Here is a 17,237-nt window from a genome sequence, read left to right on the forward strand (position 1 = left end):
TATCAACTGATGGACTATTCTGATCACCTGATCTAAACCCACGTTCATTCTTTGTTTGAGCATGAATTCCAAAATTGTTCGTCAGGCAAGCTTATAAATGCATTATACTGCTTTGAAAACGAGTAAAGTGCCTAACCACCCGAGGAAATAATAAAGGTCATTTGTACCAATGTGTACATGAGCTATAAATTACCAACTGGCTTATTCAACGGGTCAACACCAGGAAGCCTCACAACCCCTACTTCGGAATTTTTCAGGGGGGGGGGGTGGTTGAAAATCCTATTCTGAACCCTGTTTCATGATTATCAGGGAAAGTATATGAAAATTACCCCTAATTAAAAATATTTCGGGGGGGGGGCGAGCTTTAATGCAGTGACACCGTCGTGCAACCCAATGTTGCTTCAAAATCCCCTTAGGTTGCGCAGTGTTAGAAGATATAGGCCTAAATGGCATTCAGACTGTCGTATATGTTTCAGAACTTAGCTCAATTGCAGTCGTCACTGCTCTGTGCAGGGAGGTTTTGTCTCACCTCCCTATATTCTGTATTATACCAGGGAGGTGGAAGCAGGAGGGAGGGGCCCTAACAAAATTTAACTTTTTGTTTCTTTTGATTTAACCCCCCGTGCGCCCCCTCTGGATCCACCACTGGGAAGTGTTCTCTCCCCCAGTTTGTCCCTGGTTGTACCCACTGGTTATTCCCAAAGACGCAGACACTCTCGGCGTCCGACGGTCGTGTCATAGTTCGGTGGTGTACTCTAACTACGCGCACGTAGAATGCTGTGACTCTGCGCCCTCTTTCGGCGAGGAAGTGGCAACCAAAATGGCCGCGTCCATGGATCCATCCAGTGTTGCTGTGTTCACTGCTTATGAATGAATATGCTATGCCTTTGCCTTTGGCTTTTCCGTGACTTCTCCTGGTCCTGTGTTGCTGTACTTATCACAAGTGGGCAGTGTAAATAGCTAGAGTCGACAACTCTAGGCCGATATCGGCATCTTGCAATACGTGTGCCGTACAAGGTACACCAGTAAAGTTCACGTCGACTGCTGCGCTGTAAACTTCGTTGCTTACAGAAGACAGTCGCACGGCGTCTGATCTGGGGGGCTCAGCCAACCGCACCACCAACCGCACCGTGCCGGCGACCACCCCAACCGTGTCACTGCCACTGGTTACAGCGCTCCAGATCCGGCTCGGGGTGAGGTCGGACCAGCTAGCCGTAACTCTCAAGTTTGTCTCCTCGACTTTTACCCTAAATGCCAGCCAGCCTGCGCTGAAATGGAGTTGGAAACAAAGAGTAAAGTCACAATTCGCATGCAGAAGATAGCGAGGAAAAAGGTGATTTGAGTGCAGTGATCAGTGACAGTGCCATGGCATATGGGTGACTGAGTGGTAGTGGTGGTGACGAGTGTCGCCTGTCAGTGTGACAATGATATAAAATTTATTGAACGTGCACTAGACTCTACTAGTAGGCCGTAGTAATAGGTCTAGGATCTAGTCGTAGAGGTGTCTAGACCCTAGTACATTTATAGCCAAATTAAAACCCGCACCAAAGTCTAAAGGTTTGACCTCCCGTGCCGAATTTGACCATGCCCAATGAAAAACATATTGCATAAAAGTTTGCATGTAGAAATCAAGTTGGCAGTTGAATTTTGGACAGCTTTACAGTCGAATTATAATTTATGGGTGGCTTGGTTATATAAAATGACATAATGATTAATTAAACAGATGCTTAGACTTTTTAGAGAGGTACATATAGACGCCTATATCTAATGAGAATTCTAATTAAACAGATCATCATCAGTATCAATGTTTTTGTGTAAGATCAGATATTCAACCAAAAAAAAAAAAAAAAAATCAGGCAGGATCTATCAAGAAACATTCTTTTCAGATGAATTTATTTTGGGTCTGCTGACGCCTTACCTTTGGCTTGTTGCTCTCTTTCTTTGAAATTTCATGGATCTCGTCTGTTTAGGTATTTGCAGAGTTGGTTGCATCAAAGGAGTGTCAAGGAGGAGGCGAGGGAACACATTTCTGGAGGTGCTGCAATGAAGTGTTCAAGGAGCCCATTATCATCTACAAACACATCTCACGGGAGCACTGCGATGAAATTGAAAAGAGGACCAAATCAAAACTAGAGCTGTCTGAAAGTGATGGGGCAGCGGTTGAAGATGTCAAGGTGCAAACAATATCAGATGGCACACGCCTCTGCCAGCGGACGTCCGATGAAAGCAAAGCAGAGAGCGATGGGACTACCACTTCATATTCAGCTGATGCTGTGTTTCTGTGGTTACCGGCAGTGCCACATCAAAATGTTGTGGACTCAGTTGATGTGAAACAGCAACATCAGCAAAGTGGACAGGTTCTGCTGTTCTATCACTATGTGACGGTGGAAGACCCTCATGACATCTGCAGGTGGCAGAAAGAACTCTGCACTAGACTAGATCTGCATGGAAAGGTGTCTTTCATCAGTAGAATTCGAATAAAAAGATAAAGAAGAAGTAGTGTTTGATTAACCAACGTACATCTCAAAACCAACAAAAAGTCGCACACCCCGATTTTATGTGAGGACAAAAGATAGGTGAAATGGCTCAACCCAGTCAATCTTATTAAAGTTTTTTTGTGTGTGTGTGTATTCTGAAAGAGCAATTCTTCTTTGGGATCAGAAAACCAATGTTAAATTGCTTTATTGCAGTTTTTCTACAATTCTTTTTTTTTAGAAGAATATCATGATTTAAGTCCCTTTACATGTCTTAAAAACCCAATGAGAATTCACCACTTTAACCCGTTGAGGACGAGTCCCGAGTATACTCGGACAGGCGTCTATGGGAGATGCTTGTTGTAGCAAAATCAAACCGTCCTCAACGGGTTAAACTTCCGTAACTTTTGAAAGAATCTGAATGTTGCTTCTGTGTTGGCATTAGTCATGAATAGAATGTGCTAAACTTGTACTGAGTTATACATCATTTTAAAGCTTAGAGTCTGCTCTTTCAGAATATACCCTTGACTTAAAATCCATGTCTGGTGACTTTTTGTTGGGTTTTGTGATGCAAGGACTTATATATTCTTAATGTAGGGCTCATTATCAGCTTCTCACAATTTTTCCACTTGTTTAATTTCTTTTTTTAATTGCAACAAGAGTCCTTTCTTTAGAGATATTCTATCATACACTTGAATAGAAATACGGGGTCAAGAATTATACATGGAAAAAAAATTACAGTTTATGAAGTGATATATAGGTTCGTATGTTGACTTTGGTTAGTACATTTTGTATATTTTTTAGATGTAACCCCCCAAAAAAGCCAAAGTAATTAAAAAAATAAAATGTCATTTTCTTTCCAGATCAGAATTGCAGAAGAAGGCTTGAACGGAACCGTTGGGGGATCACTTTTCGACACCCAGCTGTACATAAAGGCAGTTATGGCACATCCAACATTTAGCAGCATGGAGGCAGGCGATTTCAAGGTGTGTTGGTGTTTGGCAGTCTGATTTTAGTCAAGCCCCTTCCAATGCTAGCACCCTTCCTGTATCTGCCCACTCTGACCTCCACTGAAACTCATCTATTTGTTATATTTGATGCATGTCCTTGATTTATTCAAAGTACTGACTTGTTGCAGCAGGAAAACCAAGACTTCCAATGACTTTGCATAATTCCTCTTTAATTGTTTTGAATGCTTCAAGCAGTTTCATGGTACATAAATGCATGGCACATACAATGGCACTCCAGCAGAAAGATGCTTTGAAATGCTCCGAATTCACTTTTTCATTTTCCCACTGTAAAGTAACACCAGCTAATCTAAATTTTGCATATAAAACATTTATCATGTTTATTTGAAGTATTTTGTTGTTGTTAATTTTTTCTTTAATAGTGAGAGAATTACCAGTAAACAAAATCTTTGGTGTATTCCTGTAATGGATGCAATGTTGAGTCAAAAAACTGCAATCAAAACTTAACCAAAATATGGATAGTCTGAATCTACATTGTCTTGCTCTTTGTGCACTGAAACTCTCGACCGGCAGATAAATGTTATGAACGCCAAGTACCAGCTGTAAGTATGAGCAGCGGTACAGTTACGGGTAGTTTGCGATATCTGTGACTTTCTTTTGTCCTTGTTCCCTTAAAAGAAAAGATCTAGGCAAAGTGGGTGGACGTAAATGGATTGGCAGAGAAATTATGTCCACAATTACATGCTTGCTATAATCCATTTCCTCCTGCAATTCTCTGAGGGCCTCCAGTGCCCCCAAACGAGATTGTTTTTGCAGGTTGACAGAGAACGGACAGGTTGGTAATCCACCTGTGTGCAGTCAAGTGATACATGTATCCCCTTTCCACGGTCAACTACAGTTGTACATGTGCGGTCGAACAATGTAAAATATCAATCAGCGTGTGGTATTAATAGAGCATGCGCGTATGGACTCACAAACTCTGTTGTTCTGCACAAAAGAGGCACCTGAATGGAGTCAGTGAATGCAAATGTCTACTGAGCTTAGCCTTGATCGCTATGTACAACCTGTACCTCTTCATACTAAGTACTGTCATGCCAAATATTTCACGAGACATTTATTTTCGCGAATTTCGCGAGTCGGGTGCTATTCGCGAAATTAAAGACATACAAAAATATTGACTCTGATCCCGATATGAATGTCATTATCATCATTGATATCATCATTGATAAGCATGCACCTGTGGTAACAAAGAAAGTTGTTTTGCGTCCCCAAGTACCTTGGTTCACTGATACTGTCAGGGCTGCAAAATGGAAGAAAAGGAAGGCTGAATAGTGTTGGTTGAAAACTAGGAAAGACAGAGATTGGAATAGTTACAAGTCAGAACGTAATTCCATGCTGTATTTCTTAAATGAAGCCCGCCGAAAGTATCATAATGATTTAGTCATGGAAAACAAAGACGACCAAAAACGTTTGTTTCACATGGTGAAGTCTTTGTTGAATGTAGCTAATAAGCAACCTGTAATACCACAGCACACTAACAAACATGCCTTTGTGAATGACTTAGGCAAGTTTTTTCATGACAAAGTAATGAAAATTCATGTCGACATTGAGTCAAGACTGAATGTGCTGAGCAAACCATTCACAGATTCTCTTCAAGAGACCTCACACAGTGCACCAATGTTTACAAGCTTTAAAGGGAAGGTAAACCCAAAGAGCAATGTGGATTGAGTGAAAGCAGCAACATTAGTAGAACACATCAGTAAAAGTTTGAGGAATATCAGACAATCGATGCAAAAGTTATGAATTTTTAAAGTTTTGATGTTGGAACCGCTGGATGAGGAGACTACTAGAGGATATGACGTATGAGTGGACAACAATACAAAGAAAATATAAAGGAAATTCAACAAAAATTCACTTTTCTAGAATTATGAAAGAGCAGTGGACCAACCGCTTTCAGAAAGCAGGGGGAATAATTGCTACCCTTAACATATGTCAATATCAAGTTGATGGAATTTGTAATTTTCATGAAAAATGGATTTTTGTAGTATTTTCTTTATATTTTCTTGATATTGTAGTCCACTCATACGTCATAACCTCTAGTAGTCTCCTCATCCAGCGGTTCCAACACCAAAACTTTAAAAATTCATAACTTTTGCATCGATTGTCCGATTTTCTTCAAACTTTCACTGATGTGTTCTACTAATGTTGCTGCTTTCACTCAATCCACATTGTTCTTGGGGTTTATCTTCCCTTTAAGCCACTCTCAGAGCATGATGTTGAAAAACTCATATCTAAGCTCAGTAAAAAGTCGTGTGCATTAGACCCAATGCCTACAAAGATTCTCTTACAATGTGATGCCGCACTGATTCCTGTGGTAACGTCCTTAATTAATCTCTCCTTAGCAACTGGTCAATTCCCCTCACAGTGGAAACATGCTTTAGTTAAACCCATTTTGAAGAAGGCTGGTCTAGATATGGAGTTTTGTAATCTGCGGCCTGTGATTAACCTGAAGTATGTATCAAAGTTGGTTGAAGGTGCTGCCCAGCAGCAAATTGTTGATCACCTTAATGTTAATTCACTTCTGCATTTTAACCAGTCAGCTTACAGGTAATACCACTGTACTGAAACAACATTGTTAAGAATTAAGAGTGACATATTGATGGCTATGGCCAATCAGAAAGTAACCATACTGCTTTTACTAGATCTGAGCAGTGCTTTCGACACCATAGATCATTCTCGCTTAGTGGAATCACTGAATACTTGCTTTGGCATTGATGGTGTTGTTCTGAAATGGATTAAGTCATACTTAGTAGATAGATATCAACAGATCGATATTGATGGTACTGTTTCTGATTTTTTCCCAGTGCCCTCTGGAGTCCCACAGGGGTCTCGGCTGGGCCCTCTGTTCTTTACTTTGTACACAAGCAATCTGATCAAAAATGTGTATGATAAGTTTCCTGGTGTATCCTGTCACTGCTACGCAGATGACACACAGATGTATTTGTCGTTCACACCTGACGCACTTGCTCAGCAGCAAAGCGTCACTCACATGGAAATATGTGTCAATTATGTACGTGAATGGATGCTGCTAAACAAACTCATGCTAAATGACAGTAAGACTGAACTGTTATTGATTGGCACATCCAAGCAAATATCTAAACTTTCTTTTGATGGGATATCGGTTGGAAGTTCTGTCATAAAGTCATCTTCCACTGTTAGGAATCTTGGAGTGTGTTTTGACACGCATCGGAACATGGAAGCACACATCACAAATGTGTGTAAATCATCATACCATATGATATATAACCTTAGACGCAACAGGAAATATTTTGATGAGAACAGTATGAAAATGATTGTCCAAGCATGTATTGTTAGTAAATTGGATTATTGTAATGGGTTATTATATGGACTCCCTGATTCTCAAGTTGGGCGCCTGCAGCGAGTCCAAAACTCCTGTGCAAGGCTTATTTGTAACAAACCTAGGTTTTCAAGGATTACTCCTCTTCTGAAAGATTTACACTGGCTTCCGAATCGTAAACGAATATTGTTTAAGATTTTGTTGATTGTGTATAAGTCACTTATCGGTCAAGCCCCCAGTTACATATCCGAATTATTAGTGTTTAAATCTCATCGACATACTCATAATTTGCGCAGTTCTAAGGACACTCTTCTTTTACAGATTCCAACATGTAAAACAAAAGTAACATTGGGAGACAGAGCATTTGCCTGTGCAGCTCCCAAACTCTGGAATGATCTACCATTAGAAGTCCGGAAATCCCCAACAGTAGCAGTCTTTAAGTCACGACTCAAAACACATCTTTTCATTTAACTGTTCATTATTATCAAGCACATCAGAAGCTTTTGCAGCGCAGAAGAATATATGTCTATAGGTTTTGCGCTTTATAAATTGATATATTATATTATAATGTGATGTGCCTGCATACATTTTCTCCATTCAGTAGTGTGCTGCACAATCGCGAATTTGACCACTCGCCAAATCGCCGGGAGGTCTTGATTCGCGAAAATTTAGACTCACTAAATAAATGGCGTATACAGTAGTTTCATGGCAAAATAAGCACACACTACATTGCAAAGAAGGCAATTGATACTGCGAAACACACAGTTTTCCTATAGAAGGAAAACTGATATTGTCAGAAGAAACTCATATTTTTCTCCCAAAACCATTTTTCTGGGAAGCAAAAATTGATGTAACATGAATTTAGGCCATGAATGCAGGCACTCTTGTCCACATTTTGGGAACCTGGTATGCCAGGTTCCAGTACTATCAGTTGACGCCATGGGAACCACGGTAAGGAGCAGGTTAAAACTTGTGGTTAAAAGTCAGTTATACCAGTGAAGTGCCACTCTTTGTAAAAGCAGATAAGAGCAGATTAGTTCGTAAAGTGACACCAGACTCTACCCATAGCCATTTCTAATAATGCCTTGATTGAATTGTGGTACCTCTACTCTCTTTCTTCTTTGTCAGACAAGTCATGGTGGAAAGGAGAGTTTTCCTGATGGGCTGGTGGTCTCTGTCCACCAAGAGATAGTTCCAATGGGAAAAGATCCGAGAGAAATTACTCCAGAAAGTGCAGGTATGATTACTATTTTTTTTTTCCCCCCTGTAAGAATCATACTTCAGAACAGTGTGCTCATGTTTCATCTTCTGTATATATCAAAGTAATTCAAATACATTGTTTAATACATACCCAAAGTGAACCGAAATTGTCCAGGTAAACCCTGATTTCAACAAAGGAAAATGTAACATATTTGATATGAAACAGCCGACATAAAACTCTTTACATGAAGAAATAACACGGAGCTCAATTTGAGTACAGTGTATGGCTACCTGGACAGGTGCGCAACAACAACAAATAAATGAATTAATAATGATAATAAATAAATAGAAAAATAAAAAGATATATATATTAAAAAGTTAAGATGTTGAACAAGATCCGTGGGCTTCTTTTCAACAAAGCCATTTGAACAGTCCTCTTTACAGCTGCTGCCATTATAAAATCAAAACTCTGGCTCAATAGGAATTATGCATGCAGCTTTTCCAAGGCACAGTAGTGAATATCATTGTAATGGTTGAATGAAGTACATTGAACATTTTTCATCAAATAATTTTATGCAATCAAAATCATACAGTATTAAATAAACTTATTGAGGGAAGAAATTCCTATAAAATGGAACCATTAGCATTCCTGACCTTCTGCCCGCCTTGGGAACCACATTTAGGAAGAGAAAGTTGACATGAGCAGAGGCTGTATTGCCACACGATGCACTAGTGAAGTGTGAGCAAGTTTTGGTTCGTTGTGCAGTCCTTTAAATGTGCTAGACTTTGGTGTGGTATACACAAAGCTTTCTGACCTCTTTTTAGTTTAATGACAGTTGCTCATTTGGGACAGATACAGTCCCTTGCTAGTGTGATCATTTGAGATTCTTTAAGTGTTTCCTTAATACATGTAGTCACATGAAATAAATTCAAACACAAACCTCATTATTTCAGAGTCCTACTCATAGTAGTCCTGATATAACAGTGGTGGTGGCTTTATATTCAACACACCTATCTGTAATGATGTGAGTAAAGTATGCTTTCAAATATTGTGCCTTGCATGCTGCTGAAAATTGGGTTTACAGTGTATGTATTCCTCTCTTTTCTAATGTAAAAGAAGCGACATTAAAGGACAAGTTCACCTTCATTAACATAAGGATTGAGAGAATGCAGCAATATTAGTAGAACACATCAGTGAAAGTTTTAGGAAAATTGGACAATCGATACAAAAGTTATGAATTTTTAAATTTTTTGTGTTGGAACCGCTGGATGAGGAGACTACTAAGGCTCGTGATGTCATATGAGTACAACAGCATAAAGAAAATGTAAAGAAAATTCAACATATTTTTACTTTTTTCGCATAATAAAAGAGCACTTGACTTGCCTCTTTCTAAAGGCAATGGGAATAATATTACCCATAACATATGTCAGTACGAGTCAAGGGAATGTGTACTTTTTTCAAAAGATGAAATTTTGTGAAATACTCTTTATATTTTCCTTATATTGTTGTACGCATGTGACATCATACACTGCAGTAGTCTTCTCATCCAGCGGTGACTGCACAAAAACTTCAAAAATTCATAACTTTTGAATGGATTGTCCGATTTTCCTCAAACGTTCAATGATGTGTTCTATTAATATTGCTACATTCTCTCAATCCTTATGTTAATGAAGGTGAACCTGTCCTTTAATGCCCTTAATTCTCAGTTACTGTTTTCATGATACATAGGTACAGTATCCAATACAATGTTGTTTGTTTCATAACTCACAGAAACCTGGTTTGACATGTGTACAATGAAAGGTCTGAAAAGCAATGATGTTAATTAAGAATTGAGTCACAGTAGTCGTCACTGTGGTATCATGATGACACCGTTAGTTTCATTGAATTTGGAGAGAAAATACTTTCTTTTTTTCTGATTGACTCATGTTTACACTCTATTTCAGTGTCATGATATGTGTCAAACTGAGTATAGTTGAACAAAAATGCATTTTGAAGGTACATTTCAGATTATCAAAGGACAGGCATAGGCTTAAGAAGAAAAGTACTGTAGCCTTCATACTGTATCTTGGAATGAAAGAGTGTGATATAGTTTTACACCATGGTTGAAAATTCCCCCCAGAACTAGAAATACAGGCATTACTTCCTTGTGAGGTAAAATCAATGTTCCCCGTTCCATGATCAAGAGTTCTGCCTAGATATTGAGTGTTCTGAGTTTGCTGTTACCAGAGTCCTGCTCTCAAGATAGTAACCATCATGATTATTCCTCTTTCCTTGTCTGAATTTTACCTCCACCAAGGAGGTTGTTTTTGTCGGCATTAATTTCTTTGTCTGTATGCAAAATTACTCAGAAAGTTGTGAACGGATTTGGCTGAAACTTGCAGGAAAAGTTGACAATGGCACAAGGAACAGATGATTAAGTTTTGGGTGTGATGCAGGAATTTATCATGAATTTGTAAAGGATTTTTTGGCAAGTAGGGTCAATGAACTTGGAAGTTCAAGCTGTACTTACTTAAGGTTTGCATACGTGCCAGGAAACGTGTGCATTGCTTGAGGTGCCGCGCGGCATGCAGGAAGCTGATGAAGTGAACAAAGGCCTAATTTTTATCACTGGGAAATAGGGAAATTTTCAGCATGCGTGCATAGGTTGCAATGAGCTACTTGGTGGAGGTCTCCAAGTGCTTTTCAAGTTGTTTTTGTTTTGTTTTTGTTTTTGCTTTTAATAGGAAAACATCTCAGCCCAGAAGACTTCCATGATGAGCTCAAGGAGATCCGCACCAAGAAAGAAGGTGGACAGGCTCCAGACACCATCCTTATCGACTGTCGGAATTTCTATGAAAGCAAGATTGTGAGTTCAACTACTCATTCTGCTGTGAATCTGATGTGAAACACATTTATTTATTTTTTTGTTTTGTTAATGTTTTTTGGTTTGATTCCCAATTCTCCTCAGATCGTTCATTGGGTGGGTCAAAAGCAATATGTCAAGTATACTCTTATGTACAGCCCCCTATCAACTGTGAGGTCAGTCAAAGTCTCAAGCTCAAATACCTTGTCAGATTTGAGGCGATAATTTGTGACCTGTCTTTGAAAATCTTCTGTGAGGACGGAAAGGGGAAACTGTCTGAAGTGATTTCACACTCGTATGCCAGGTTTACATTATATTCACGACGGCCACGGCAACCATGCTTCAGGCCACTGGGGACAAAACAGGATGGACATGAGACAAAGGTGGGGGAGGGGATTGGCAAACGTGACAGGCCGTGATTGCCGTGGATGCTGGGTCTAATTTGAAAACTGTCAAAAAGTTTGCCAGCGGCAGTCTTGCTTTTGGAGGAGAAACCTACATGTAGTAGGCTGTAGTAAAACAGAGTGAACAACAGATTACTGCATCTATAATATTGAGAGAAAGACCAGGCTGTACAGAAAGAAGGCCAAAAACATGAATGGCCAATATCCCGTGATGCACTACATTTCGAGCAAACAGAGTTGCTATGGCCACTAGGATTATAATGCAGACGTAGCATCAGTTTAGAAGCAACTTTCAATGAGTGAGAACAGCCGCAATGATTTGTTTGTCACGGCCAAGTAGGACCAGAGAGCTATTCAGCAACTTTTTAAAGAGCGGATATGCTCACAATTGTACGGCAGTTACCAGTTACCAGGGTAGCCAAAATTGTTGGAAATCCTGCAGGAATCGGGCCACATACATTGTAAATGTTTTACTTTTGAGTGTCTTGCTCTATTTTGAAATGCAGTGTGTGCAGTGTGTATGATTTGACTCGCTGAAGTGTGTTTTAGTTCCTGTCAGCTTGATATGTGATTGTGTGACATGTGATTGTATTGCGCCAACAGATTTCAAACTATGCAGAAACAGAGACTCCAACCCCAAGCACCTTCTGATCTGGAGATTCTCCCGCCCAAAACCCCTAGCAAACGGGAGACTCCAAGTTGATGTGTGCGAAGCATGAAGTTCCTAGGTTTCTAGTTGTTCTCTGGTGCTATCTAAGGCTTATTTTTTTCAACATACGATAGCAATAAGTAAGAAATCCTTTCCACCGGGAGACACAGAGCCAGGGCGGGAGAAATCAAATCTCCAGCAGGAGAACGGGAGATTTTGCAAAAATGGGTTTTCGGCGGGAGATCTCCCGTCGAAAACGGGAGAGTTGGAGTCTCTGCAGAAATATTTTACAGTATATAAATGAGACTGTATTGCCAGGCAATGCATTATTGAAGTGTGTGTGTGAGAGTTACAGTGTAGTCCCATGTGTTGACATTTGGTGTAGTTTACGACAGAGTACATCGCACCAGCAACAATTATTTCCTGCCTTCTTCACAGGGTGCCTTCACAGATGCCATAACTCCAGACATCCGCAAGTTCAGCTACTGGCCGGAGTATGTGGACAAGAACCGCGCCCTGTTTGCAGACAAACGTGTCCTCATGTACTGCACTGGGGGCATCCGATGTGAGCGCGGCTCGGCGTACCTGAAAATGAAGGTAATGTATAGATGTTTGCCTCTAATTATAATCATCAGGTTGCACTGTATCTGGCGCTTGTTTCGTCAGGTGTTGTCACCAGGGATGCCAAGTTCAAAAAAATTTATGAGTGAGATTTTCATAACTCGGCATCTCGGCATGCGAATGTGCGCGCGAGCGAGGGCGTGAGAGGGGTTTTTCCCCCCTTTGGCCTCCCACGGTAGGGAGCTTTTTCAATTTTTAGCTCTTAATAGTGCGATCAGGTGCATACTTAGTGACTATTTTTTACTTATTTTGAAAGACAAAAGGGAAATATACCTTCAATTGCAACAATCACTTTAATCTTTTGAGCTATGCTCATTATTATAGGCCCAAGTTGCAGACTTCGCCCGATGCGTGAGAAAAATGGGTGTCATGCGTGAGATCGTGAGACGGACCCAAAATGCTTGAGTCTCACGCAGAATGCGTGAGACTTGGTAGCTCTGTGTCACTGATGATGTGCCACAGATAGTTTGGAATTAACATCACATGTTTGCTTGGTTTTTTTTTTTTCAATGTTTATCTCCTCCATTCATATGACAAACCTTAACCCCCTGCTTCATAGATACAAGAATATAGAGAAAGTTTGTCATGAAATATTGTGAGGTCAAATCAAAGAGGCTAATCTACATTTACACTGTAATATGATTTTTAGCTCATGAATGGATAAAAAGTCACCTTCTGAAGGTATATTATATGACATCACTGCTTGCAATGTAACATTTTCGATCCTCACTGCATTAGTCACGTGATTGCATTATGACCAATTACTGATCAGTATTTATGTAGACCATTTAATATGTGTATGTGACCTTGCATCACAAAACCTACAAGAAGTCACGATACATGGATTTTTGTGGAGTCTAAAGGGGCCTGAGCTTTCGATCCTAACAGAATCTTCGTCAGAGGCAACATGACAAACAGGTAGGGAAAGCAACCACCTATAAGGACTACACACAACAAGAACAGTCATGGGGGTCTAGGAACACAGAACAAAGAAAACAAAAGGGAAGGTTTGGGGTCATGGGCAAGGAGCCCATTAGGTAAAGGGAGGGGGATTAAAGCAGGAGGGTGGACAGACAAAAGGCAGAGGAGGGTCAGTGATGATCCTGAGGACCATGGAGGGCAACCCGAGAAGGATAAGGAAGAATAGGGAGGCAACATCATACAAGATAAGGAACAACAGAGGGATCACGAAAGGAAAAGAGTGAAATAGCAACAGCAAGAGTGGGGGAGCAAGCAGTGAGCCCTTACCTGGTGTACCAAGAAGAGGCAACAAAATGAAAGTGAGAGTCAACCAACAAATGCAAGTCATTTTGCCTCTGAAGAAGGTTCTGCTAGGATCGAAAGCTCAGGCTCCTTTTGACTCCATATTACTCCATTGGCTCTCCACTATTGGATAAGCAGTTTTCAGCAGCTTTTTTTTTTTTGGCTACATGGATTTTTAGTTATGGATAGATTCTGAAAGAGCAGACTCTAAGCTATGAAATGATGTATAACTCAATTCAAATGGACTCTCCTAACCTATTTAAATATTGAAAAGAAAGCACACACTCTGGAAAAGTGTGAACTGAGAAAGAGACTCAAGTACAGGGTCTATTCAAGCGCTTTAATCCTTACCAAACTGTGCTAGCTGTGTGATGAATGGGACAAAAACAGGATGGTAACCACTGGAGCAATAACAATGAAGGGATCATCAGATTAAGCTGAAACTGAGCATGCTCTATTAACACATTCTGTCCATGAGTAATGCCAGCTTTCAAAGCAGTAGCATTATCCTTTCAAAAGTTATTAGATTATTTGAAAGTGAAGAGTGTGCAAAGGATATTCAAGAAATGAAAAGGGGCCTGTAAGATATACCTGATCTCACTTCTCTACAGAAAAGGGTGGTAGAAAAACTGCTGAAAACTCACTTTCCAGTCATTGTATGATCCCAAACTTAGAAATTATGTAGGAAGAAGAAAAGCTCTGTCAGAAAATATGAAAAACTCAAAATTAACTTGGTTGGCCTGTTTCACCTTTTTTTGAGTCCTCACATGAAATCAAGAGGTGTGACTGTTTGTTGGTGTTGTGATGCATGGTCACATGTCAATTCATGGCCACATGTCAATTCATGTGTGCTGGTAGTAATCCCTTGCTTCTGGGGGCCTGCTAGGGTTCTCCGTGAAGTCTGTAGAATATGATAGGGATATAGGTTTGCTATCATGGTCATGGTCATGAGATATGATCACCGGGAAGTAGTATATTGCCCTTCAGACGATCTTTTTTTTTTTTTTTTTTAATGCTGTTGACTTTTAATGCATCCCCAGGGTGTGTGCAAAGAGGTTTTGCAGCTGAAGGGAGGGATCCACCGCTACATAGAGCAGTACCCCGACGGCTTCTTCCGGGGCAAGCTGTTTGTGTTCGACGACCGCTACTCCATACACACCAACCAGGACATCATTTCAAGTATGTTGCTAGGAAAAAAGACATCTAACTTGCATTGATTCTCTGATCAGAATATCTTATTCAGTGTTTTGATCTCTGGCCCATTTAGAGTTTCAAAGTGTCTATTTAGTTTTGAACACACACTAAAATTTCCAACCCTCCAACTCATTTGTAAAGGCATCTCACATGTTAACTCGTGTCAGAAGTGAAAGACTTACATAGAAAAAAGAGTTGTAAACTAAGGGACCATTTTGTTTTTTAAACCGTTGAGGACAGTTTGATTTTTGCTACAAGACGCATTTCCCATAGACGCTTGCCTGAGTATACTCGGGACTCGTCCTGGACGGGTAAAGGAAGGTCATTTTTGTACGTTTCTTGATTGTTTGTATTGCAGACAAGATTTCCAGTTGGATATTGCTGAGTAGACACAGGGATGTGTTCGTCATTTTTGAAATGCTTTTGATTTGGAGCTGTGCTCGAATATATATTTTATACAAAATATTCAGAATTTGATGCCCTTTGAAATTAGTCTTGATGAGTTTTAATAATATACTTAGTTTTTGCAAGGCACGTACATGGTAGTTTCCTCGCTAATTTTTGAACTTAAAAGTAAAATCTAAAAAGTAAAACTGAAATCAGTCAGACAACTTTAACTAAGAAAATGGAGTCTGTGTAGCCTCAGCTGTATGAATGTATTAATGTTTTCAAAGGCACACACTGAAGAAAAAAAGTAATGAATGGAAAATAAAAGTACTAGATATTATCTTTTTACTCTTCTTTTTTTCATCAACGTATATGTTCGCTGTCACTCTCCAGACTGTTTCCACTGTGGCAGTGCATGGGACCAGTACCAGCCCTGCACCAGTGAACACTGCCACCAGTTGGTCCTCTCCTGCCCAGCCTGCCGGGAGGGGGGACGGACGACCTGCTGTAGGAGGTGCGGGGAGCTGGCAGCGGAGTATGCGCCTGGCGAACACAAGAGCTCCAAGAAAAGGAGGGAGGAGTGTTCGTGTACAAGGAATCGAGAGAGGATTCCGCTGGAAAAACTGGGCGAAGAGAGAGAAAGGGAGCAGGGCAACCAAAAGGATGCGAGCTGATACATCCCTACGGGGAATTTATCTAAATGTATTATTTTTATTTTTTTTTTTTTTGGGGGGGGGGGAGGGGGAAGATCCTGTGCATCTTTTGATATCATGCCATTTGTTCAATGAGTAGTTGGTCCCTTAAGCCTCTACATAACTTCATTTCAACTCGTAAACATTTAAATTTGCTGCTTTTTCTCTAATCATTCCACTCTCACTCTCATATGTACAGCTCAAAGTAATATTTCAGCTCATGTTACGCCAGATTGTGGGGCCTGGCACTGCCTGGGAGAATGTGAAGAAGCGTTTATGTCGATGATTTAAAGTTGAAGCATGAGTCTACTTGGGTATGCTTAGGCATTGAAGTAAAACAGTGATATATTAAACCAGTTACATGTACAAATGACTCATTTTCCCTCACCCATTGCACAAAGTCTTGAAGACATTTGACCCCAAAAAAGAAACATACCATTCTCAACCATGTGCATATGATTTCATGCCTATGAAATTTGAAGAGTGCTCTGGCAGTCTGCAGAAGGAAATTTGTACCTTTCATTTCATATTGCCAAATTGCTGTTTGGAAACTATAATGGATGGAACTAATGCATGGAACTTTAAAACCCTGAAAAACATCTTTTACACTAGAAGTGTAAAAAAACATCTTTTACACTAGAAGTGTAAAACAATCTTCAAGCTGTAAAAAAAAGTCAATTAGATCATTTCTGTCCTGTATGTTGTAATCCAGTGAATTAGTACTGACTTTGTTATAAGAATTCACTAAGGCAAATTGAACTAAAGTGGAAGTTATTTTTTCTGCATACAGTTTGTTTTACTGATGATTATTACCTGTTTTCCGTTAAGTTCATTTTCTGGTTACAAAACAGTATCTTTTGCTGTTTCAGTTATGTCTATGGTTAAAATCCAATTAAAATTCTCTTCAGGTCTTCTTCTCAAGTCAAAGACAGAGTACCCCCAAAACAGTCGACTTCAAATATACAATTTTGAACCATTCATATCATGTGATTCATCGTACAAAGCGAGGCAGCTTTCATGGAGGAGAATTTGCAGGTGATGCAGCTGCAAGATTCATCGTAGCTGGTTCAGCTTTTGGAGGAACTGTGGTAACAAGTTTCCCTGAGACCTGGGCCCTGTTCAGTTCGTAAAGTTATGCATGACTTACGAATGTCTGGAATATAAAGTGCCAGTATGTGTGCCCA

General features: G+C 40.0%; 1 protein-coding gene across 1 annotated transcript; it reads left to right on the plus strand.

The window, feature by feature from the left end:
* The first annotated feature begins 1,273 nt into the window (after positions 1 to 1,273).
* On the plus strand, positions 1,274 to 16,035 carry LOC140238179 (thiosulfate sulfurtransferase/rhodanese-like domain-containing protein 2). The gene is made up of 8 exons (XM_072318116.1): positions 1,274 to 1,333; positions 1,971 to 2,453; positions 3,338 to 3,460; positions 7,929 to 8,037; positions 10,725 to 10,846; positions 12,335 to 12,493; positions 14,821 to 14,959; positions 15,755 to 16,035. Exons 1-8 carry the CDS (start codon positions 1,274 to 1,276, stop codon positions 16,033 to 16,035), a joined length of 1,476 nt encoding a protein of 491 aa, XP_072174217.1.
* Positions 16,036 to 17,237: the final 1,202 nt, after the last annotated feature.

This window comes from Diadema setosum, chromosome 14, assembly GCF_964275005.1.
Source record: "Diadema setosum chromosome 14, eeDiaSeto1, whole genome shotgun sequence".
Classification (NCBI taxonomy): domain Eukaryota; kingdom Metazoa; phylum Echinodermata; class Echinoidea; order Diadematoida; family Diadematidae; genus Diadema; species Diadema setosum.

Excerpts from the sequence above, each read along its gene's own strand:
- LOC140238179 (XM_072318116.1), top strand. The coding sequence starts at position 1,274 with ATGGAGTTGGAAACAAAGAGTAAAGTCACAATTCGCATGCAGAAGATA. Across the intron at positions 3,461-7,928 it reads TGGAGGCAGGCGATTTCAAG|ACAAGTCATGGTGGAAAGGA; the intron begins GTGTGTTGGTGT and ends CTTCTTTGTCAG. Across the intron at positions 12,494-14,820 it reads CGGCGTACCTGAAAATGAAG|GGTGTGTGCAAAGAGGTTTT; the intron begins GTAATGTATAGA and ends ATGCATCCCCAG.